The 24,745-nt window shown below is 39.3% G+C and overlaps 1 protein-coding gene across 3 annotated transcripts; it reads right to left on the bottom strand.

Annotated features, from left to right (window-relative positions):
* Nucleotides 1-10,383: 10,383 nt before the first annotated feature.
* Nucleotides 10,384-24,011, bottom strand: timm21 (translocase of inner mitochondrial membrane 21). Of its 3 annotated transcripts, none has more exons than XM_058632375.1 (11): nucleotides 23,902-24,011; nucleotides 23,467-23,803; nucleotides 22,697-22,759; nucleotides 22,513-22,610; nucleotides 22,298-22,371; nucleotides 21,906-22,011; nucleotides 19,665-21,559; nucleotides 19,358-19,456; nucleotides 18,496-18,655; nucleotides 15,020-15,152; nucleotides 10,384-12,742 (listed from the first exon to the last, which is right to left on the bottom strand). In XM_058632375.1, the coding sequence occupies exons 2-7, from the start codon at nucleotides 23,771-23,773 to the stop codon at nucleotides 21,467-21,469; spliced, it is 741 nt and encodes a 246-aa protein (XP_058488358.1). In that variant the 5' UTR covers nucleotides 23,774-23,803; nucleotides 23,902-24,011; the 3' UTR covers nucleotides 10,384-12,742; nucleotides 15,020-15,152; nucleotides 18,496-18,655; nucleotides 19,358-19,456; nucleotides 19,665-21,466. The 3 variants fall into 3 exon arrangements, with proteins under 3 accessions (XP_058488358.1, XP_058488367.1, XP_058488375.1); XM_058632384.1 differs by having other exon boundaries at nucleotides 23,943-24,006; XM_058632392.1 differs by having other exon boundaries at nucleotides 19,906-21,559; nucleotides 23,467-23,988.
* Between the last annotated feature and the right edge of the window lie 734 nt (nucleotides 24,012-24,745).

Raw genomic sequence — 24,745 nt, 5'->3', positions numbered from 1 at the left:
CTCTCTCTCTGAGCTCAGCATGTGTCTGTCCGTCTACACACAGTTAAACGGGAACCATCAAGACGTGTCGATAAGATGGAAGCACCTGCTGGCTAATGGGAAAGTTAGTCCAGTCTACAAAAAGGAAGAGACTCTTGCTTTGGCTTTGAACGTGCTTCTTCCCCCCCCCCCCCCCCCACACACCCCCTCTGGGAGTCACTTTGACCTTTCCCCATCTTTGAGGCATACCTTTGGACAAGATGAAAGCAAACGTCTGAACACTTCAGTCAGGAAACACTAGACAAACTATGCGAGGACGGCTCATGTGAAGTAAAGTGCCTCTAAAAACAGCATTTCAAAGGAGAACAAGAGACTACAGGCAGTTTATAATGACACAGGCCAGTGTGAGTGGTCTTGCACTGAAGTGAAAAAGCAACACTGCATGCTGGAGGAACATTTTTAAAAAAACAACATGCTCTGGTGAACAGACAGATGGCTGTAATAAGTGGGGCAGTATACGCTGCATAATAATGAAGTCTCCTAATTAATACATTCTGAGTATTGGTTATGGTAATCAGAAGTGGGGACACAGGTCAACAACTACTGCCTTGTATATATCTTGAAGCTTTTCCGGGAAACTCTAAATGTATCAGTCAAATGTACGGCCCGCGGGCCAGAACCAGCCCATCAGAAGGTCCAATCCAGCCCACAGGGTGAATTTGTTGAAATTTAAATAAATAAATACTAATTTTTTCATTTCCAGACACCTGTGGATAAATGTGTGTGCCTTTGTTGATCCACTGGAATCTATGTGTTGTAATGCACATGTGGAAATGTTAAACTTGATTATAACTTGAAATAAATTGCAGGTTGTTCATGACATGTTTTATCAAAAATATACTTCATTAAAACAAAGAGAACATTCTTGTAGTTCTTGTTGTTCATAGGTTATTACGCTATCATTTTACTGGTCCAACACAGGGAAAGAACCCATTTGTAGTCAGAAGTCAGAATTTTCCAAGGTCATGGGCTGAACTCGGATTTATCACACGTCATTTGACTGCTGTAATTTAATGTATTGGATGTGTGAGGTGTGCAAAAATTCAAATGCTTAAATAAAACAAGGTTACAGTGTTAAGTTAAACAGGCAAATCTTCTCTTTAATATATCACAGTTGATTAGCTCTGCTAAGATCATGATTGGGATTGGAATCACCAAAGTCAATGATCTGTTTGTCACAAGAAGCACGTAGGTGAACTTTAATGACAAGTCATCTTGGAGTCTTTGAGATATCACGGTGTGAGAATGTACCATTTAACTGTACATGCAATATTTGATGGCAAACTTTCCACTTTCCTTTCATCTTTGCAGTAAGACTTTTTAAACTTTTAAAATACATCATAACGCTCTCTTCAGTCTAATTATAAAATATACCTAACTAGGGCAGAGACATTCCAAATTCACCGTCCACACCAACTATTTAAAAAAAAAAAAAAAAAAAAAATCATAAGGAGTTTGTTTTGGTCTTGGTGTTGCTTTTTAAGCGCATCACACTGCTGTGAGAATCACGCAGGCGGTAGATCAGTGGATATTATGAGCTGTTTGCAACAGATTTAAAGAATTAAATATTTATTTCCTCTGGATCCATTATTAATTTAGGCATTCATCAGATGTCTGGGAGAGTCAACAACGGTAATGGAATGGATCCTGGAGACACTCATTCTCAGTCCAGTCATGATCACAAATCTCCATGTGCTTGCGTCCAAGTACAATGTGTTTTATTGCCCTCTATGATAATAACCGTTGACATTTTTTTTTTGCCGTCAAACTCTACATTTTAAGCAGCTAAATGCTAATCATTTCATGATTGTACAAGTGAACGATTTCCCTCAGGACGTCAGGACAGGTGCTGATTTCCCAAGTGTGACCTCGTAGTTGGAATAGGCAACAAAATGAAAACACAACCAGATTTTGGAGCTTTATCGAGCCAAGTGCACATTCTTACTTCACATAACACATGTAACACCATTGTAGCTGTGCGGGGACCTTATCAACCCCTTAATTGATTGGTTAATTGCTCAGAATCCCTCAACTGTACTCTGGTGACCAGCTGGTGTCACCCAAGGGATTGTTGGATTTGTGTCAACATGTCATCTCAGTTATTCCCTCTCTTTTTTTTTGTTGCCACTCATCTACAGAGCGTGAAGCATGAGATTGGATTTACTGTGTAATGGAATCAAGCGCATTGTTTTTCATCTAAGCGAGAGGAGGAGGAGGATAGCGCCGATAAACCCCCCGACTTGCCCGGCTAGAAAGTTGATCAAAAGCCTCATGTACAGGAAGGACGAGTTGTACTTTACTTGCCCTGTTATTAAGTTTACTTTCCGCAAAAAAAACAGAATAACAGCACATTTTTAGCACAGGTTTTTGGTGATGCTGCTGCTATCGATTTGCTCTGCTGTCTTATTCTGGGCTCTGGAAGAAGAGTAGGAGTGAATAAAAGAGGTCATCATCACGAGATCAAAGGCTGTGGTGTGACAGGTGTAGTGTTTTCTCCGAGCAGCTTGTCATATAATTTGTATAGAAATAGACATGATGGAATTCATACTCCGCGGTTTGGGTCATTGTTGTGGCGGCTGCGATACAGATTATTCAGCATTCTTGGCGTTCATAACTTTAGTTAATCAAGGGGAATAACAATATCTGCAGAAGTTACCATTTCACTGGCAACATTCATAACCACAACTTTACTTTACATTTGTGTTGATGCAGAGAACAGAGCACGTGTTTGTTTGAGTTGAAGCAATTTGAGCGGAAGGTCAGACCAGATGCACTTAGTCTGAATCATCATGGCTTCTTTTAGAAACTGGCTGGGATAGTCTGTCACTCAATTTATGCTATATTGACTTTTCGGTTTGTTTTCAGCAACACTTGAATTAAGACTGCAGGTGCAATAGTCGGGAAATAATCATAACTGATATTAGCTTCGTAATTAAACTTTTCAGCCACCCACACTAGTGCAAGTGAGAGAGAATAAATACATTTATTTATCTGGTTCCTCTTGTAAAAGGTATATACACGTATTAGACGTAACATTTTCAAGTTCAATTGAGTCTAATTATAATAACAAAGGTAAACAAAGTTTGCAGCAGCTTTAATCCCACTTCTTTTAACGGTGTGGAATTACTGAATATGCTGCCTTGCATCAGCAGAGGATTTAAAGAGACTTAAAGTATTTTTTTTTTAATTGGATAATGCAGTAAAGTTACTCACCCAAGTAAAGCTGAAGCAAGTAGTCGATAATTTGAACCTGAAAACCACAGATTAAGAGTCAAAAACAATGCTCACATCTAAAATGTGGTGCTATAGGGCTTATGGATAATTGCAGTGATTGTGCTAACATAATAAATTATGCAGCTATTACATCTACCATCATCATCTTAGTTTGGTGTGATATCACACAAGCATTTGCTTTTTAGCCTCAAACACGAAAGACAACAAAGTCAGAGACCGAAGCTTTGGACCAGTTTAAATTTTGACCTCATGGTGGCGCCAGATGATAAGGATGCTAAAATGATTACAGTTCATCCTGACATTAATATCTGCTCTGAATTTTATAGTAATCCATTAAAAGAAGTTGAGACATTTCACTTGAAAACAAAGGCCAAACAAAGGAGGCATTGGACTATTTGAGATTCAGTATATCACGCACTCTTTGGATCATAAGGGCACCATTTCATGGTGTAGCTGTTATTTTAGTCTGGGCCAAATACGGACAAAGCCAACACGTTGTACTGCGAAATGAAATGTATACGCACAACGTGTGCTCTTATAATGTCTTGATATAATATTCCAAGGAGAGGTGCTGCTGACGAATCATGTCTTTTTTTTTTTTTATCTCATTTCTTATTAAAAAGAATCTCAGAGGAGTTGGCTTGCACAATACATCAAAGATGGTGTAGGAGTGTGGATGCGTCCATCTTAATTAGCATGAAAGAGCACTGATCTGTGAGTGATGTGAGAGCACAGACAGACACACACACACACACACACACACACATGCCCACACACACAGGTTTGAGCAGCTATACTTTTAAGGACTCTGCACTGACTTGCATTCATTTGGACATAAGAACAATAATATTTGCTCTGTAGCTCCCTGAAAACATTGATTTGACATTTGCACGTGTCCAGTTATACATTTTTTACTTCATCTAAAACAATAAGTTAAGTATATGGTAGTTAGCGAGGTAATACATTAAAACATCAAACTATAAAACACATGTCCAAAATACAGATGTATATGGTCTTTTTTTTTTATAGTTTGATGTTTTGATGTCATGGATGTCCTACTTTGCTACGTTAATGCCAACCCTAGCCTTAACAATTCAAATCATAGCCCTAACCATCTCCTCAGAAATTAGGTTCTGCCTCATTAGAACCAGATTTTGGTTTTCAGGAGGAGTACTGGTCCTGACAAGGTCAGTGTTTGTGTCTGACCTTTTCTGGCACAGACAGATAGAAACACACACACACACACAGAGAAAAAGGGCTCTAACTCTAATTCCCTGCTGTCTACACACACACACACACATGCTCTAAGTACATCTCTGGCAATGGAAGCATGAAAAATCTTGGCACCTTCAAAGAAATAAAAAAAAAAAAAAAAACACACTAATGTGAACACACACATAGAGCCCAGCTGTAGTTCTGTGATATTTCTGCGCACACGAAACCCAACAACATTCCTGGTGATGACAGAACAGGCAATCTTGGCACATACATTTGGATTTTGCATTGTCAACATGAGCGCCTCTGACTGGCTGTCATCTTCACTGGACTCACACTTCAAACCGCCGAGTTGCTTCTCTTGAGGGGCTCTGGTGACTTAGCGAGTACAGTTTGGCTCACACATCAGCATTCAATTAAAATGTAAATTCCGCACTAAGCTGATAAACAGGAACAACAGTCCTTTCAGTTCCTCCAGCACCAGACTGGAGGCAAGGAAGTTGTTGTTAAGGACAGCAGGTGAACAACGTGACCGGATCAGACGTCGACAGAATTCAGACCATTTAGAGGGATTTACAGACTAGTTTTGTCTCCCCTGTTTTCCTGACTTCTTCTCTCACGTCCTGCACAACACATAAACCCTTCTGTGGATTGTCTGCTCTTTTGACAGCTCCCAGAAAAGGAAAAAAAAGAAACTCAATCTTCTCTGCACCTGCACCTTTGAAGGTTTTCTTCAAACTGAAAAAGTGGAGAGACATTGTTTGCAAGGAGCTGACACATTTGCTCCACTCGTGGTGGTTAAAAAAATAAAAAAAATAAAATAAAAAATCTGTCAGCAATGCGCGTCACGTCAAACCAAACACGCTGAAGGGTAAGTGCAACACTTGGGAACAGTGAATCAAGATAAGAATTACGACATGCAAGTCAGATTGATGTTTCCAGACTGTTTCTGCACCAGGTCTCAGCTGAGTCTTGACAGCGTTGAAGGAACAGCTAGTGGGATAGGTGAATGTTTTTCTTCACAGGCCATTGCTGAGGAGAGACGCTGCTCTCAGGACAGGGGTGTTTAATCTGCACCTCACGTCATTTAGACAAAACCAGCGATTACCTGTCACAAAGTCACAAAGTCACACACCTGGATGACAAAACTGTGCATTTGCAATTGTGAAAATGTGACACAAATCAAATCCGGTTTTGGAGAGAGTGTGTTGGGATGCGTAACTACTGAATCCATCAACACGGACTCTCCCAAATGAATGTTGATTATATCCATAGGGTGATCAGAATTTCTTGTAATGTATCAATCTGCTACGTCATTATACGCTCGTCTCCACCAGGTGCTGATTCTTCCTGCCTGACATTCACATATCCTCGCTTATCCCGTCATCACAAAGACACCAGAGCAAAGGCGGCTCCTGCCCGTGAGATCATATCTATTATAGGCCAAGGAGAAAACATGAACCCACTTATCACACTTTCAACACTTCATTTCAGTGAAAAGCAAGTTTTGAAGAACCGTTTTCTTGAAGGCTGTGTCAAGCAAACCAAACTCTGAGTACATTCATGACTGTCTTGTTTTCCTTCATGCGACACATTTGCCCCTTGACCAATCACTGAATATCCATTCTCATCATTAAGTAAAAGCCTTTTGAATAAAAACGACCTGATCCCACGTAATATAACTGATGCACTCTCACTGCGGGGTGACGATGCCCTTTAGAAAACCTAAGACGGATAATGAAACAAAATCAGTTAAGTCAACTCAGCGGGATCATTTGTTCACGAGCCGTATTACAAAATTCTGCATGACTGTTTAAAGGGCCTTGGATTAGACCCTGTAAGTACTTAAAAAAGGGAAGTCTTTGATTGACAGATACTGCCTGCATGTTTGTTTTGATGATCCCTGGCACATGGAGCTAGTACAGTTGGTTCCAACATAAGGGTAGAGTCCTTCCAATTGGACACAACACAACTCTGTAATGATTTGATTCATGGGGAAGAAGAAAGGAACAAAGACATGGGAAACATCAGACAATAACCTCGCAGTTCACCTCAAACATTTACTCAATGAAAGTTCAGGAGAGAAGCTGAATGTGCCACCGTCAGACATCATCAAGACAGTTTTTTGGCACAAGCTTTAGTCTTAACAAATAAGCTCATCACTTCATGAGAGATAGACAAGTGAAATACACCTCGGGTGAAATGATAAGTGGGAGAAAAAGTGCAATATTTTCTGTAGTGGTGGAATAACACAGACACACAGTCCAAGTGCCACCACACAAGAGTATGAGTGAATACACTGTCAAGTCAAGTCAATTTTATTTATATAGCCCAGCATCACAAACACAGTTTGCCGCAGAGGGCTTTACAGTCTAAGTGACATCCTCTATCCTCACCCCTTACCTCGAAGGAGGAAAACATGGGAGAAACCTTAGGAAGAGGCACAGAGGAGGGGTCCCATAACAGAAGCTAATAGAAGAGACACAGATGGTCCAAATAACAGTAAAATCAACTCGTATTAATATTGATATTGATATCAATATCAATATTAATGAAGATGGCGCAATCACAAAGGCTGAGAGGGTGGTTCACAGTTACACGTCCATCCTAAGGAAATGGAAACACGATCATATAGGTTTTTTGCCAGATTGTGGTCTCATCTGAAGAATTTGGAAACCCAAGACACTGCCTAACAGAAACGAAACCACCGACCACTGAGGTCTGGAAGAGGACAGACCACACGGAAAATTAATCCTGTAGGGTTTAGAAGGTTGCTGAATATTAAATAATCAAAATAGTTAATCAGAGATGGCAGGGGCCTCTGAGTCTAAGATGGGAGGAGTCTGAAACGGCATGGAGAGAGAGACCTAATACATACTGGTATTTATATTACTTCACAATATCTATTTGCTTTCCACACAGTGCAATAGCTGACGTAGCGAAGAAGCACGTTAATAAAGATGTCAAACTCCTGCAGTGACACATTTGGTGCTTGGTGATGTTTGACAATATTTGATCAGATGTTAATATTTAGACACTTTGCACCGAGGGAAAGATGTGCTGCAGGAAATGACCCACTCTATAAACAGCTTACAGAGCAGCTGATAAACATACAAATCACTTTGCTGCTGCGCCCGCCAACGAGCACAAACAAATTATGGTCTGAAAATGGGAGCCACATGGCTGCAAAAGAATTAAAGCGTATAGAGTAAGTTTAGCTGTCTACATTTGCTTTAAATGATTTATACACAATGAACGCATAGCCAGAGCATAATCAAGAAGTGAAAATGAAAGGAACTACTCTCACAAGTGGAGGAGGATGGAAAAGAAAGCTGGTGAGGAGATGGAAAGGATGCAACACAAAAGATTCCTGTGATATTAGAAATTGAAGGAAAAATTAAACTATTTATACATAAAAGAAAAAAAACCCTTGGTCTCTCATGGTAGGTGCTCTTGTGAATAGTTTGAGGTCAACAGAAGTAAGAATAGACTTATTTTTGGTATCTTATCCACACTCACCAATGTCTGGAATGTGTTTATTGCTGAATTCTAAAAGGTGCGTCTCCCCCCAATGGCTACTGCACACATCCTTTGATAGGTGATATACCTCTCTATGCAAGACTGGGAAGTGCAATAAATAAAAAATTTTTTCTTCAAAAGGACCACTGATAGTAATTGAGCAGTCTATTCTGCTTCTCAAACAGCCTTGAAGACTTCAATAATCTTGAAATAAGGTACAGGGAATATCCTTGAGGAGTGTTTTGAACTGTGTCGTGTGCCTTGAATGGCTGTTTATACTGCGATGTGGTGATTAGTGAAGTGGTTTACAAGATAGGTTGTTAAAGTTTTTTCCCCAGGAGAAAACCCAAAGCAAAGCAACCCCCCCCCCCCCCCCCCCCCCCATAACTGCACCCAAATAGGATAATCTTATATACTTATGTCCTATAAGAGAACATTTTAAATTACTTATTAAAATATATTTATGATATTAATAAATAAATGTTGCTCTATATTCAAGTGTACTCACACCGTGACTTGTTCATGCTCACCTGATTTGTATGCAGCTTAGTGAAGCAGCAGCTGAAAGGCTAAGATATGAAAAATGAATGTCCTTGAGTGTCTACTCTGCTATATGTTCAAGCAGAGCGCGGCACAACTGATCTTGATCGAGCCCAATTATTCTTTTTCCATCTAAGGCATGGAGCTTTGGAGCAAGAAAGTCAATGCCATTCTCTGTCACTAAGAATGTGTAATAAAAGGGCGTTTGTCTATCTGTATTGCAGCAGCTTCTGTGTCACACTGAACCCCATGGTCTCAGCAACAGGTGCAGGCTGCACAAAAACATATGGAGGGAATCATCACTGGTGCAAGGCTGCCCTCTTGTGGCACAGCATGGAATAGGAAAAAAGTGAACCTGTCTCAAAAACCTTTCCATCATCAAGATCATACTGTTCATTTTAACACTCTTCCTGTCGTCTTCCTGTCCATGGGGATTGATAAGACATGACAGACCAGTGACAGATGACATAAGGCATCAACAGTCTGACAAATCACTCCATTCCCACTGACTCCGCAGGGAAAACACTCATAGAGGGAACAAAAAGAAGTACATAGTGTAACGGGTGAGGGAAAGTCACAGATTATAGATATTTTTTTTTAAACTTAACATCAAACATCCCCCAACAACCAAAAGTTGAAGAACAAATATGCACTGTTGACCCTATAGATCTCCATCAAATCACTAGGATAATGTTTGATCCTCGCAGAGCATGGTAAAGACCCTGTGTGAAAACAAAAAGGCAACAAGACAGATGCATAAAAAAGTCAAGAAAAGTTTCTAAAAGACCAACTCATACTGGGAGTGTGAGTGGGTTCTATAAAGGCATTCAGTCAGTTGGTGGGACTGGATGAATCCTCCATAGAACACATTAATTGAATGTTTGAGAGAGTGCGCATTCTTTTACGGTAGATGGATTTCACCTCGACAAATCAGCAGTAAAACACTTTATCTCGGACTGAATTCACCTGCTGCATCAGCCACTACTCACTCCGTGCAGGACAGCAGACAAGACAAATCACAACAAGGTCCAAACCCTCGATGGAAAGCCACCATAGTCCCAATCTAAAGACAATTTGAAACACTCAGGACATCAGACCCAAGAGAAACGGTCTCCATCACTTTTAAGGATTTGCTTTTTCAGCCTTTTCTACCACGTCCAAAAAAGGGGGGAAAGAACCATGGGCAGAGTGGTGATCAAGGTGTAAACAAAGCTGCCCTCCGATTATGATGGAGCTTGGATGGCTGCCCCAGTGAAGATCAAAGGGAAGACAATCATTTCTACTTTGTGTTATTACCTGACACAAAAGCAACGTTTCATGCTACAGCAGTGTTTATAACTTCAGCCTCTCTTTTAACTTCCTTGGTTAGCTGATATATTACTCAGGCCAAAATCACTTTTGATCTCCTCAAAGAAACCAGCAGATGTTGATTAGTTTCCATTTGTATTTTGAGTCATAACCAAACAGGGCCAAACTGTTTTGAGCTCAAATACTGCACGCAACTCTCAAATGCAAAACTCTGTTTTTCCTTGATCGGACTCTTGTGCACTTCTATTTGATTTGTTACGTATGAGGCAACATGTTTTTCAGGTTGACTTGGTCTACATTCCCGACTAATAAAATAATAAGTTTCCTTCAATAACTAGAGGTCTAGGATTTAAGTAAATGGATAATCAATGAAGCAGCACAGGCCCTACAGAGAAAAGGTTTCATGTAGATTATTTTAGTATCCATTTAAGGTTGATCTAACCATTAAGGACTGATAACCATTTAGGACATCAGAGCCTAACCAGCTATTTTGAGTGTGAAATAACCAAGTGACCAAGTAACACTTGCAAGTTTACAAACAGTTTAATACAGAAGACATATTTCCCCCAAATCAGACAAGAGTCAATCCCCTCGTAATGGGCCCTTTGCACAGCAGCCATCTTGACGCTTCGCAAGTATAAATAATCAAATGAATGATGGTTCCAGTTAGCTTTCTCAGTCTCCGGGTGCATGCTTGCTCACATGCTTGCTCACTGTCACACTGTCCTGACTTGCATTAACTGAACAGGGCCATAGTTAATGAAATCACCAACACATGTGGGTTTGGTTTTTTTTCCTGATAAAATGTGTCAAAATGGCTGCTGTGCAAAAGGCCCACTAACACAGTTACACGGTGGAGAGATGTGACAGGTCGTCCACCACAGGAATGAACATGAAGTCAACAGACACGTGGTACGTCACTGTAACACTAGTTTGGGTGGTCAATTGTCATCATGCTGCTGCTCTGTTAGCGATGTCAACCAAGTCCAAAGCTACTTTCACAACTGCAGCTTTCTCTGTTGCATCCTTTGGATTGTAAAACAACGTCAGGGCAGATTTTGTGGATGGCGCCAGCAATGGATAGTCCACGATTTGTCATCACAATACACATGATTATTATCGTAACATTTTTAAAATTCTGATTCTTAACAAAGACCCCTATACTTTCCCATACTAGCCCCAAAACATATTCATATGGCATCAGTTGCTTTGTTTTCTTCCATTATCACTAAGTGTACACAGATTATAGTTTTGCTGAAACAAATCAAAAATGAGGTGGAGCATCATCTTACTGTTATTACTGAGTTATTTTAAATGCAGTGGCGCAAACAAGCAAAAAGCACAGTAATAACCTTGCCCCAAAGCAATACATTTAACAGAAAGGAAAACAGAATACATACATACATTTGGCTGAACGCCTACCAGCCTGTGGTAGATTGACACAAAGAGAACACAGAACAAAAGTTGCTGTTTTATGTTTTTTTGGAAGTCTTCATTTTGCGACATTACTTGAGGACTTTTTTTTTTAAAGCTTAAAGCAGCTCATTTGTTTGCGTGCATTCTAGTTCTGGGATTGTAACATTTTTTCATCAAAGCTTTCAGCTGAAAATTACAATTCATTACATCAAACCTGATTATCTTACATACGGGCCGACAACTACATGAACACAGCGAAGAAAAATAAACATTTTGACTGTTTGCACAGAGCCCTGCGGAACAGGCAGAACACCGCAGTAATGGGATCATCGAGCCGACTGCCGTAAGGTGTTCTTTTATTTTAACAACTTAACTCTCCTCCTCTGCTTATCCTCACCCACTTCCTTTCACAGATGCAATAGGCTCTTAAGTTTCCTGACATCCCAGTATAATCACCAGGATGTACTAAACAACAGCTGTGACGCTAATGAGGTCATTATTTAAGACAATCAGTGCATTTGATATCAAATAACTCTTCTTCAAACTGCTTTGTCTCCTCATAACAAATGTGCAACAGTGATGAAGCACTGAGACTAAAGTCAGTTTGAAGAGGTTCAGACGATTTATTTAAAAACGCACGTGTACATGACAAGACGTCCCAAACTCTAATGAGACGCCATTCATTTTTCCATTGTGGACGGTTACCGTTCTCATTACAGTGTCTACAGACACAAAGACAGAGTCCTGTGTATCGCAGTTAGCTGTAAATCCTCCAGCTTATTTACCCAATCGTGATTTTAAAGTGAATTAATCAGTTAAAGGAAGTGCCCTCAGACTTACAGAAGGAGAAAACCTGGGGAGGGAAAAAAAAGGAAAATAAACACTAAGTCTCACAAGTCTCCGTCTCTCTCTTCTTATCAGTAGCTCTCTGATTTCCTGTGAGCTTAGAGTCAAGGGTATTACCGTCATCCTAGCTGCAAGGCTGCTTCTGCTGTCCTGACTGAGGCACACAGGCTTGCTGATGTCATCTATTATTGACACACTCATCAGATGACCAATTTTGGTGACAACAATACAGAATAGAAAAAAAAAAACAAAAAACTTGGTTCTGAGAAACCAAACATGCACACGAACGCACACTCTCGCATCCAAATAAACTTCTGCTCTCATGAGATGAGAGTTAGGCTGGCAAAGATCACTGAGGTTGAATATAAGAAGGCAGTGCATGGAAAAGGCAAACTGGCATCGAGGATTGGTTAAGCCGACCTGCTCACAGACTCTGACTCATTTATAGGAACTTCTTGTTGACTGAATTGTGTAGGTTGAGAGAGTGTATAAGGTGGCGGGGCCTCATTTAAGCTAGAAGAGTCTCCATCCTCAGAAATGAGAGGAGTGTGGTGGGAGGGACAGGGAGCATCTGCCTCATCACCATTAGCACATTCGCTGTAGGGAGGGGGCTTCAGATCATCCTCTAAAAAGAAAGTAGAAGACGAGGTAATCAGTTAAACAGCTCCCATTTAAAAAGATTTGACCACAAGGACAAACAAACAAGAGATAATATCAGCTGATGATTAAAAACGGAAGATAACAATCTTACTTTGCACTAGGATATACAAACCATCAAAACATATAGACCCAATTTATCCCAAAGGTGACAATTTATGCACAGAAAGAGTGGGAACAAGACATTTAAGAGTGTGAAATGTTTTCATGGTGAGGGAGAACAAATGAAAGTATCTACCCACGTCTGACAAAAACTTTTTCTTTAAAAACAACCGCAGTGACGTCAACCAAGTCTTTCAGGGCGAGCTCATCAAAAACTGCCTGCAGTTCTTCTGCAGATTTGTGGCATCTTCTTGTCGCAAATTTAATTTTCCATGCATTTTTTTCTGTTTCAAACAGTCACAGACTTTGACTTTTCATAATAAAAGGCCTGCAACATGGCGTCAGTATTGACACATAAGGAAATACTGGTTTTAACACGTGTAGCTTTGAGCACTTCCTACAATGCTTAAAAGCATTAGAATAAAATAAACCCTCAAAGCCTTTCTGATACCGGCGATAGGGGGGGAAAAAAGAAAAGAAAGTCGAATGTGACGCAGTGAAATTAGTAGAGGAAGTGTCACCATTTCCACCACTATAACCACATCCTGGTGTCTGAAGAGAGAGAGGCACTTCAGATTGAATGAGAAGTCATTTGCAAAAAAGAAGTGATTGGAGTAGCCATGAGAAATGATTGCAAGTGAAACACTATGACTGGCTTTCTTCATTCTTGTACATTACGTTGGAAGGAAAGTAGATAGAATTAATATGTTTTAAATTAGAATTGATTGTGATGGGGGCGGAGGAACATTAGCAAGTGGGCAAGAGCTGGAAACTCCCGAGAACATCAGCACTGCGCTGATTGCATGCGTCTCACTTCAAGGAACTAGCTCAACTAGTTTTCTCAGTAGATAGCTTTGTGTTTCAAGGAGAGCTAAGCTCAGACGACAGAAATTAATTAAGTATCAATTTAAATGACAAATATGCAGTACACATAAAAGCGGTTCACAAAAGAAAAGTTTGTTTTATTACTGACACATAGTGCACTTGGTCTTTTTAAGGAAGAATGTGAATTCTGCGCACTGTACATTCTTTCTTATGAGTTTAGATACTGGTCTGTACTGTAGGGCTTTACACTCTGGATTATTGGTTGTGGCAATGAAAATGTTACGCTAAAGCACATTAAGTTCCATCTGATTTTGTTTAGTAACCTGTGCAGGACATGAGATATATATATATATATATATATATATATATATATATACATATACATATATATATACACACACACACATATATATATATATATATATATATATATATATATATATATATATATATATATATATATATATATATATATATATATATATATATATATATATATACATATACATGTTCTAGCATTTCACAGGAGAAAAAGCAACCTGAGGTTGACTTCTTGCAAGGATTGGATGGTGGAAGCAAAACAACCGTTTTACATTAGTGTTGCTTTTGTCTGTTTCAGCTCAAAATGTCCTCCTTCATATTATTAAATATAACAACCATACAGAAAATGCACTCATAAAATTAGGCAGTGGCAGAAAAAAATTGGAGGTGAAGCTGGAGGTGGCATATGTCAATATTTTCATTTGGAGTGACCAGGAAGGACAGGATTAGAAATGAGCATATTCAAGAGACAGCTCATGTTTAACAGTTTGTAATAAAGTAAGGTAGGCAAGATTGAGATGGTTTGGTCACATGTAGAGGAGGGATAGTGATTATTTTGGACAAAGGATGTTGAAGGTGAAGTTACTGGGCAGGAGGAAAAGAGGAAGACCATGGATCTTGAGAAGGAGGACATGAAGACAGCTGATGTAACAGAAGAGGACACAAGGGACAGGGTAAGATGGAGGGACATGATCGCTGTGGCGACTACTAAAAGGGAGAAGCTGTAAAAAAAGATTTCACTGTTGCAAAAGAATCCTACTAGAACACTCAAATAAGGAAATACAAACAGGAACTAGCACAACCATGTATGATAAAGCCATTTGAGATAAATGGTCTAAGAGGACAGAAAAAAGAGGAAAGAATAATAATAAAGAAGTGTTTCAGGCTCAAAGTGTACAAGAATTATGAATGGGGAAGCAACAAATTCATGATATATGCATGTCGTCGCTAAAACTTAAAATACGTGTGCGTGTGTGTGTGTACAACACTGTGCTACCTCCAGAGACCGCCTCATATGGTGGAGGCATGTCAAGGTGGGAGACAGATGCTGCTGGTGGCAGGGCTGTGGAGGGCTCCTCTATTGACAGGTCATCCTGAACACCATACCAACTGGGCCACACAGATGTTTGCTGTAAAAGGAAGGAAGAGAGTTAATGATACACACAGAAATGCAGAAGTCCACAGGAGCACACAGGGTCCAAACAGTATGTTCACACAGTAAAATGAGGCATTTGACAGTCATATCTATAAGGTAAAGCTATATGTACATAGAGTACGTGAATACCTCCAGCACTATGAGCAGACTAACACGAAAGGATACCAACTATGCAAATTATTCTGTACATAGTTATGGAGAGCATGGTGCTTCTTTAAAGAGCCTGTCTCAAACAAATATGGCTTCAGGACAACAAACAGTGCAAAACATGAATCACCAAAGAGGAGAAAATATTATAAGAAAGATTTTTTTTTTTTTGTCCGATGCTGTCTCATGCCTTTTTTTAACACCAGGTTGACCAGCATACACTTTCACACAAAGCCGGTGAACTTTTTTCATCCCTCATGAAGTCGTTTACACAAAACCCAGGAGAGAGATGGCCACAGTTTTTCACACAAACAAGCAGCGGTTGTCGTCACTACATCAAAGAGTGACATTCCCTTTGTGAATTTCTTTTTGAAGATGCATGGTAATTTTAAATTTCTCTGAGCCTGACAAAAGCGGAGAGGTTTATAAGGCAGTTATAACTGCTGTCCCTTTTGGCTCACACGTTAGCCCCCCATTGAATAAGCTCTCTGTGGCCATCAGCCAGCTAATTCCAATAGTGACAGGAAGATGATGGAGCAGGAAGGTCAGCGAAGACAGACACATGAGCTTTTGATTGTGATAAGCATTGATGAGGACAGATGTAGCACAGCCAGACCACACAGAACTTAAGGAAATTAATGAATATGAACGTTTATTTTTTGTAGGATTAGAAAACAAGACTTAAACTAATTAAGATGAACCCCTATAATTTACAACCTATGCAACTCTCCAATCTGTCTCCAGGGACTGGGTTCCCTTTGTCTTTTTAGATAGCTGTTAGTATGACTGTCCAACAGGCATAGCGAATGATACTACAGCAAGACCTTTATCCCCACTGCGTTTGATTTATTTAAGCCCTGGACTCGAGTCGTCTTGGCGTTTCTCCAGAAAACTTTCAGGGTGCTGGGTTATGGATGACTGTGGGGCCTCTCTGCTGCACATTCCATTAAAATCTAAACAGGGAACATTATACACAAGAAACAGCAGCGAGAACAAGGGGGAGAGAAAAAAGAAAGAAACAAAAATTGAGAAAGAGAAAATAGGAAGCAGCAGGAGAAGTGGTAGCTAACAATGTCTTACAGTTGTTTCTAAGACCTTGAGGGAGACAATGAGGTAGAGATAAAAGCAGCAAAAAGAGTAAGATCAGTGCAAGAGGGAAGTTAGAGGGCTCGACCACGAGTTACTGAGCATTGAACTAGACAGTAGTATTCTGTGTCTGATAATAAGACTCCAAGTATGGTAATCTTATGCAAGACTAGACTCACAAGCCAATCAATTCAGTTTACAAACAGGATGTCCTTACTGGCATGGTTGGAACCCAAGGCCAACAACCCACACAACTCTCAAGTGCATCATTTATTTTTTAAAAACGGAGGAATTTCCTGCTAGACAAATATCCCCAAAAACTAAAAAAATATTGACATACCTCTTTGTATGTAACTGAAGTGGAATAGGAAAGGACAATATTGCATTTTGATACAGACTTGCATTTGACTGATTCTCTTCTGGAAAACATGCTTTGTTTTGTTTCGCCATTTACGCAACATCTGCAAAAACTACTGAGAACTGACCAAAGTGGGCAGGAGTTAGAAATGAACCTAAGAGAAAACTGTTGTTTATGATTTACAGAGCATATTTTGGAATGGTTTTGATTCACAGAGATTGCTTCCAGGTGTTTTAAAGAGGCAGTAAAGCAGAAAGACCCTGAAGGAAACACGGACATGGTGACCGTTTCAACCTGTGGTGTAGCCCACAGAAATGACTCCATAAGAGCCAATGCTGGGCAAAGACTTTACCATTCTAGCTCTCTTAGAAAAAAGACAAGAGATGGATGCATTTTTGTACCAATTACTACAAATACCGTACCTAGAAGAGTGCAAGTATCAGCAAAATAAACCATGACGTTATTTCAAGGATCAAATTTCGATTAACAAACAGTCCAAAGAAAACTTTACACAATGTCAAGCAAATTAAAGTTTAGAAGAGACTACAGCATCTGACTTCCATCCTCTCCAACTCTTTTCACATGACTGGCTCAAAAGACTCACAATAATGTGAAAAAAAATGAGTGTAGCAAAATACATCAGTGACTTTAGTATTATGTTGGTACAAGACACTGAGAAAGCATACAGTATTGTCTGTAAATCCGCCTGCTCTTGACTTTTGGTATACGTCTTAACTGATAATATTTTTATACTCGCTCACATGAAAAAAATCTCACACGCATGGTTAAAATTTTACAAACATGCTTAAAAAGGCTTCACTCACACACTTGCACTCCTTTGTCTGTGAGGAACTGCAAAGCTGTGACATGCCCTACCATTCCTCTGATGTCAACAAGGTCAAACAAACTTCATAGAAATATGTCAACACAAGTACACGCAAACCAGAAGTGTGCACTTATCAACACAGCTTTGCAAACTTGTTCAGTATGTGACTGAAACTAAAATGTAGCCTGTCGTCTTTGTAGCCTGTCGTTGTTGTCGTCTAGTCACAGTGAAAGTGACTGACTGAAAACCACATGCCGTTCCAAGAGAACAAAGCCCGCCTCTGCAAAACCTTAACACAACAGTGGCTTTATTTGCCTCACTCATCTTCTTATTTACATGTGTACCACACTCAAGCCTCCTAACCATCTATATAAAGACAGTGTGGGAGCAAGCTGTGTTACTACACAATCACACACATTATTAGGACAACACTTTGTTGCAGGATCCAGTACTGCATGTTGCTATCTGATAGGTGAGAAAGACGGACTAACTAGTAGTTAGTCAGTGAATGATTCACCCTACAGCAAGAACAATCCCCAAAACAGGTGTGAACCTTATCAGTATGGTAAGACCATCACAGTCTACAGACTGACAGCCAAAACAACCTGAGAGTGCAACTAATGTTTGCTTCTTCTACAACAATGTTTGGACAAACATAATTTCATTTTCAATTATAGAAAGAACGTGCTTAGAAACATACTTGTCTATTACATTTAGAATTCATTTCAAAATTTTAAAATCATGAATTTGTTATATGCTTTATTCAGTGTAAATAGAAAAAAAATGGAATAAGCCTGTAGGTCTTTTCACTCGGAACGTATATACTTAGACCTGACCACAGTAAAGCTGATACCTGAAGGCAACCCCCCCCAGCACAGGTTTTAAAATGAGGAAACTCACACTCTGACGCTCACACATCTGATGAAGGTATGCTCTTCCTCCAACAATGACTATCTGAGCATTGCGTGGGTTGCTCAGGTATGCTGCCAACTGCCTCTGTCTTGATCGGTACCAGCACACATAGAAGAATATCTTGATGATGATGAATATGATGACAACACTGTAGAACAGAGAGCAGATGGTTGGAGAAGAATTGCATGTTTTCTTTTTCTGGGATGCACATATGCTTTACTGGTCTATGTATTTAAAATATTGACTTTCTTTAACCAATGTTATTTTAACAGTACTGCACTTTTAACTTTAAATGCAATTGTTTTGCTTACACTGTGTGACTAAACGTATTGGCCATGTTATTAGTTAAACCTGTTTATCTGCTTATTAATGCAAATATCTCATCAACCAATTACAAGACAGCAACTTTCAGCATTTAGACATGGTCAAGATGATCTGCTTGACCCGGAATGTAGCATGGATTTTTGGTGCCATGGGGGCTGGTCCAAGTATTTCAGGGACTGCTGATTTACTGAGACTCAAACACAAACATCTCAAGAGGAAAATGGCTAATCTGTTTTGAAATGACAGAAAGGCTTCACTTAACCAACGACGCATTTACAACCAAGGTTTACAGGAGACTATCTCTGAACCCACAACATATTGAACAATGCTACAGCAGCGGAGGATCACACCGACTGTCTGACACTGTTTTAAGTAAAATGTGTCCTGTGAACCTAATTAATTGGCCGAAAAAGTTGAGGTGGGATGGTCAGAGCAATATACAACACACAGTTGACTCAGCTTTTGAGCCTGAAATATTTGTTGTAACATACACTTAATGAAAAACATACACAATATTTTTACTCACATGTACCAGTACAGCTCCATTTTTTGAGATATGTCACTGAGTGGATAATCTCATAGTTGTGAAATAACTTGCTGGTCCCTGGCCAAAGCACAACTTGCCCTGAAAACAAAAACAACGTACTTAACCATTGGGCAACGTTCATCATAATTAACATACTTAAACAACAGGATATTTGTTAAACCAAAGTCATCGGATATGTATCTAGTATGAAGTAAAGGTACAAACACTTTAAAAACATATTACACATTAACCACAGTAACTCCAGCGTTAACTTAGCTAAAACAAAGGGACAGAGGTTCCAACTTACTTGATGGCGAAAGCTCGGGCGTCTGAGTTAGCTGGAAAGATTAGTCATTTCCACTATTTTTCGTTATTGGGATGTGACGAGAATAAAGCTTCCAGTAGCCAGCTGAGACTACCGCTAGTTCAGCTAGGCTAACGTGTAGCAGTCAGAGCAGGCCACAGCGACAACAGCAACCACCACCTCTTTATGTACACAGACGAACAACAACACCGCAGCTAAAAATGTACCTCTTTTAAGAACATACCTGTTGTTAGTGTACACAAATTCAATAGTCGTTCACTCGGAAAACTGCTCGTTAGCTCAGCATTAAAGAAACAACTAAACTAGACTCTTAGCTTTGCCTCACGTTCACAGACTTAGCACATCCCCGTGTGTTCAACGCTTTCACACACTGGGAGGCGTTCACTGATTGTTGCCGTCGGCGCTTCCCGTGAACGTTTCCCCCTTCAATGTAGTCGTCGAGGTTCGAGTGCTGCCGTTGTTGACCGCAACTGTGTCCCGAGGTGGCGCTCAGCATTAAAGCTGAGCAACCAGGGACTGGTTTCATGCCCAACTTGATATAACAAAGGACAGGCTAGCTCATGGAGGTTCACAGTTATTTTAATATCTATGTTTAATAGAATTAGTCACCATCAACATGACAAATTATTCAAAACAACAATGCCACCACCCGCACCGGATACTTTTGCATCGAAGCAGCTTTTTTCACACACATAATATAAAAAAAGTGGTCTGACTGAGGTACTTTATTGCTGTATGTTTTTATAGAGGCCAACAGATGTTTATATTTCCGAGGGTCAATGAAGGGAGCGCAGTAATCTACAGAGAAAGTGATTATCAGTTCTACTAACACAAACATACAGTGTTACTGCGTCATTAGGGCCTCAAACAACGACTTTAAATCATAGATTAATCTAATGGTTATAATTCTAGGTCATGGATTATTTGTTAAACAACTTTTTATTTAATTAAAATACTTTACTTTTACTTTTACTTTACGCATCACCTATTATCACAACAGTCCCTTAATTTTAGAACTGCATCCATATTTAAGAGTGAAGCGTTGTTATCTGCTAGTGTTGAATCTAACTGTTTTCCCTCAAATACCTTCCTCTCTGTATTTTAAATAGCCCTTTACATAAATACAATCATAAAATGTTTTAAGGTCATATGAGGTTGTTCCATCTCTTGATTCTTTGCCCCCATCTAGTGGTCACTGTCTCATAAAGCAGGCTACCGTTTCAGAAAGGGAACCAAATGCATCATGTTTCATTAAATATTCATATAACCATTTAAATTTTAACGAGGCAGACTTATAAAGCCAAGGTGATTTCAAAGTAGAAATAAAATACATTTGCAACGTTTTGTTTTTGTTGAAATACTGCTCAATCAAACCATAGATATAGTTTAGTAAAGCCAGTTTCAAACCAATATTGTAAGAAAAAGAAAACACTGGCACTTTAATTTTGTTCTCCTGTGCATACAAGAGATTAATGTTTTATTCAAATTTAACACCAGGATTGAACGTTACATCAAGATTAATATGTTAATCTTTAAATCAGAGAAAAAAAATCCAGCACGTTTCTTAAAAGACATATCCAAAAATAAAGAGGCAGTGCATCACAAACCTCTTCTCTAAGTGCTGAGCAGTACATTGTAACAAAGTTACAATGTAATAACATAACTTTTATTGGTAAATTACAGTTTGTTTCTTTGGCTTTTTGTCCCAATAAGTCAAGCCTGAATTTTAGAAACACATTCACATTTTATTTCAGTGAGGCGACACCTCTGAGTCCACTATTTTCTTAACGGTTATCTTCCACAATGATAGACCGTCTTGGGTAGGTGTCTATCTCCACAAATATGTAACGGAACTCATATTTTCCAGTTTCATTGTCCTGCAAAAAACCCACAAAAAACAGCCAAGTCATTTTTTTTTGTCATAAACAGTACATATATAAAAACCACTACATTACAAGTGGAGTTCCTTGGAAATAGTGTAAGCTACACCAGTGTTTCCCAGTCCTCCAACACACCCGACTCAAATGGTCAGCTCATCATCAAGCTCTGCAAAAGCCTGATAACGAACCATTCATTTGAATCAGGTAGTGGGCAACATCTAAAACATGCAGGACAGGGGTCCATTGGGAAACACTGACCAAGACAACTAAAACAGTGCCATTCTTGATGTCATATCTACTGCAAAAGCTGACGTCATACAATAAATGAGGGAAAAACACCAACCTCTTTTGACTCTGAATGCACAATTCCTTTGAGGCCCGGTTCTGAGCCTTCGATGTAAAATTTAAGTCTCATATGCTTCAGTCCGTCCTTCAGGTACTCCACATGACTAAAGAGGAAAATACAAATCCACAGGTGTTTACATATAAGGAACTAGAGCAGTTTTTTTCACATGTTATCAACCACTATTTTCTAACATAATGTGTGAAGATGTGAAATACTACATTTGTTTTACTGACACTTTGCAACTTTTATCCATAATATAAGAGATTGTTCTTACATTGATTTATTAACTTGTAAAAACATTCATACGGAGGGTAGAAAAAGTTATGGCCATAACATGACAAAATGTAAAGTAGGACGTTTGCTTTCCAATCAATGAGTAACTTTCTTACCTGACTTGCTGCCTCCTTCCTCGACGAGTGGTCTCACCATAACATTTGATTGGTTCCCCAAATGCACCAATCACCTACATTTTAAGGACAAAACTGTTAGGTGTCCACAGTGCAATAATATGTCCATGCATTCTATGTAAAACACATGTACAGGTGATATACACTCCTACTTAATAATACGGTTTATCCTCAGCAGTCGGTAAGCTCACTCTTACTTCTGGGTTTGCCTTGACTTTGTTGAAGGCTTTCCCATAGACTTTATTTGGACTGGAGGAAGAAAACAGCTCCTGGAACACCACATACAACAAGCCACCTGACAGAGAGAGAGAACAAAGCATGTAAGCTTTGTCATTAGGTAACAGCTTGTTTGCAAGATTTAATAAAACTTATTATAATGACCTGTCACTCCAAGCCCAATGAGTATGACGATCAAGTAGGTGAAGTCTCTGCCAGCATCCTTCACTGCAAAATATCAGAGATGTTGCTATTTAGAACAGTTATTGGCCACAAATATTAAAAAGATAAATATATATAATTAGGTCAGTAACATAGTGTGACAATGCAAATGTAGTATCTTGGATTCATGAAGTAAGAGACACACTCCAGTATCTGGCACGGTTTATTCAAGCAGTTACTGTTAGAATGATCGTTCTAAGTCTAACAATATACAATCATAGCTATGTAATCATCAAAGGTATTAAAGACAACGGTGGACTGTATGTCAAAGTCAATGGTGTCCTTTAAAGATAATAAAAAAGGTCATCACAGGTCCACAATACCACAGTAAACAATTACTTTCTCATCCGTTTTAAAATCAAGAGGAAAGGGAAGTGAATAACACACATACTTAAAATTATGAATCAAAAATAAAAACTGTCGATGAAGCAATCTGATTAATCAATTGATAGTTGCAGCCCTATATTAAACTGCTTTTTGGTTTATTACCGCCATCAAGTGGTTGTAGTACTGCATTACTAGTAGCCGGTAAAAAAAAACTAAGGGTATTTTATATACATGGTTATATATGTTTTTACTGCTACGATCCCAATTAATTCATAAATTATACACACATTTGAAAAAGGCAGTGTTAAAACAATTATTAGTCTAATAATGTTATAAAACAGCCTGCAAAAATGTAGAAAACCCCATCTAAACAGAGCCTTGTTTACCCTTTCGTGCAGCTGAATGTGTCGAGCTCCCTCCTTGATACCTGGACACAGACTGGTCTCTGTGCTCGGGGCTACTTTTGTTTCTGAGCCTGAAGTCAACACAAATGTTGCGGTGGCTGTGCGCCAGCGTGAAGCAGCTCAGCGTGGGCAGAAGAGACGCAGGAGCCTCGACTCTCCTGAGTAGAGTCGGCGTGGACACAACAGTCGACAGAGTCCTGTGAGTGTTGATTAGCAGACTGACCTGCGTCACTTTATACGACTGGTTCCAACTCCGGTGCAGCGCTCTCAGTATCTGTGTGTAAGCCATGAGTGCGTTCTGTGTGGTTAAGCTCCAACCCTGCGGTACAAGCACAACCAATCGTTTCTTTGGCGACAGCAAAAGCTCAGCGGAGAAGTAAAATAACTAAAGACAGCAATAATATAGATGTAACTTACAAGAGAACATGAATGCACAACTTATAACATTCACAACTAACCAACTCAAATGCCACAACAGAGGTGGTGTGTGTCAAATGAATCTTGGGGCGCGCAGTTTTGTCGTCACGTCCATAGGTTTCATGGGAGATGGAGTTTTGTATAACACTGGGCAAGCGTTGCCAGATCTCGCGAGAGAAACAAGCAACCGGGCAAACAAGGCCAAAACGAGACTTCTCTCAAATAAAAATTAAGCACAATGACCACAAGAAAGACATAAACCAGCTTTTAACATTTATTAAACATTATAAAACAAATGGGATATGAACATTTGTTAATCAATTTTAGACTCATTTCACACACAGGACCTCTGATAATTAAACTTTGTACACACACACAAATCATCCTTATTATTGCTTTTTATGTGCTCACCTTCCTTGTTTATAGAACCAAACTCATATTTTCCCTCTTTCAGTTTAAATATATCTCTCTCATCAATTAAGAAAGACATGAAGTGACTTAAGCCAGGTGTGAACAGAACATCAACAGAAAATGTCAGAAATGTGAGGATCATTTAGGCAGCAGTTACCACATGTCGGTTCCTGCTTCTCTTCCTGCTTTGTGTGGAAGCTCCAACTGGTAAACACAAAGTGGGACATTCTGAATAGATTGATTGATTAATCAGTGTTTAAATATGAACAAATAGAAATGGCAGCTGAAATTGCAAAAAAACACCACCTTATAGGAAATGTTGCCATTTGCTTGATATACCTTTCCCGTTCATCTTTTAAAAGCTGCTGAAAGTATCTAGTTTTAGCCCTTATCTTATATATCTTATATAAGTATCAACACTGACAATTAAGTC

This window comes from Solea solea, chromosome 1 (assembly GCF_958295425.1).
Source record: "Solea solea chromosome 1, fSolSol10.1, whole genome shotgun sequence".
NCBI classification, from domain to species: Eukaryota; Metazoa; Chordata; class Actinopteri; order Pleuronectiformes; family Soleidae; genus Solea; species Solea solea.
The sequence above is the reverse complement of the archived record's forward strand: the minus strand, read 5'-3'. Positions and strand labels throughout refer to the sequence as shown.

Coding starts and splice junctions, on each gene's coding strand:
- timm21 (XM_058632375.1), bottom strand. CDS start 23,773: ATGGCTTACACACAGATACTGAGAGCGCTGCACCGGAGTTGGAACCAG. Junction 22,760..23,466: donor ACATTCAGCTGCACGAAAGG/GTAAACAAGGCT, acceptor GATATTTTGCAG/TGAAGGATGCTGGCAGAGAC. Junction 22,372..22,512: donor AAGTCAAGGCAAACCCAGAA/GTAAGAGTGAGC, acceptor CTTAAAATGTAG/GTGATTGGTGCATTTGGGGA.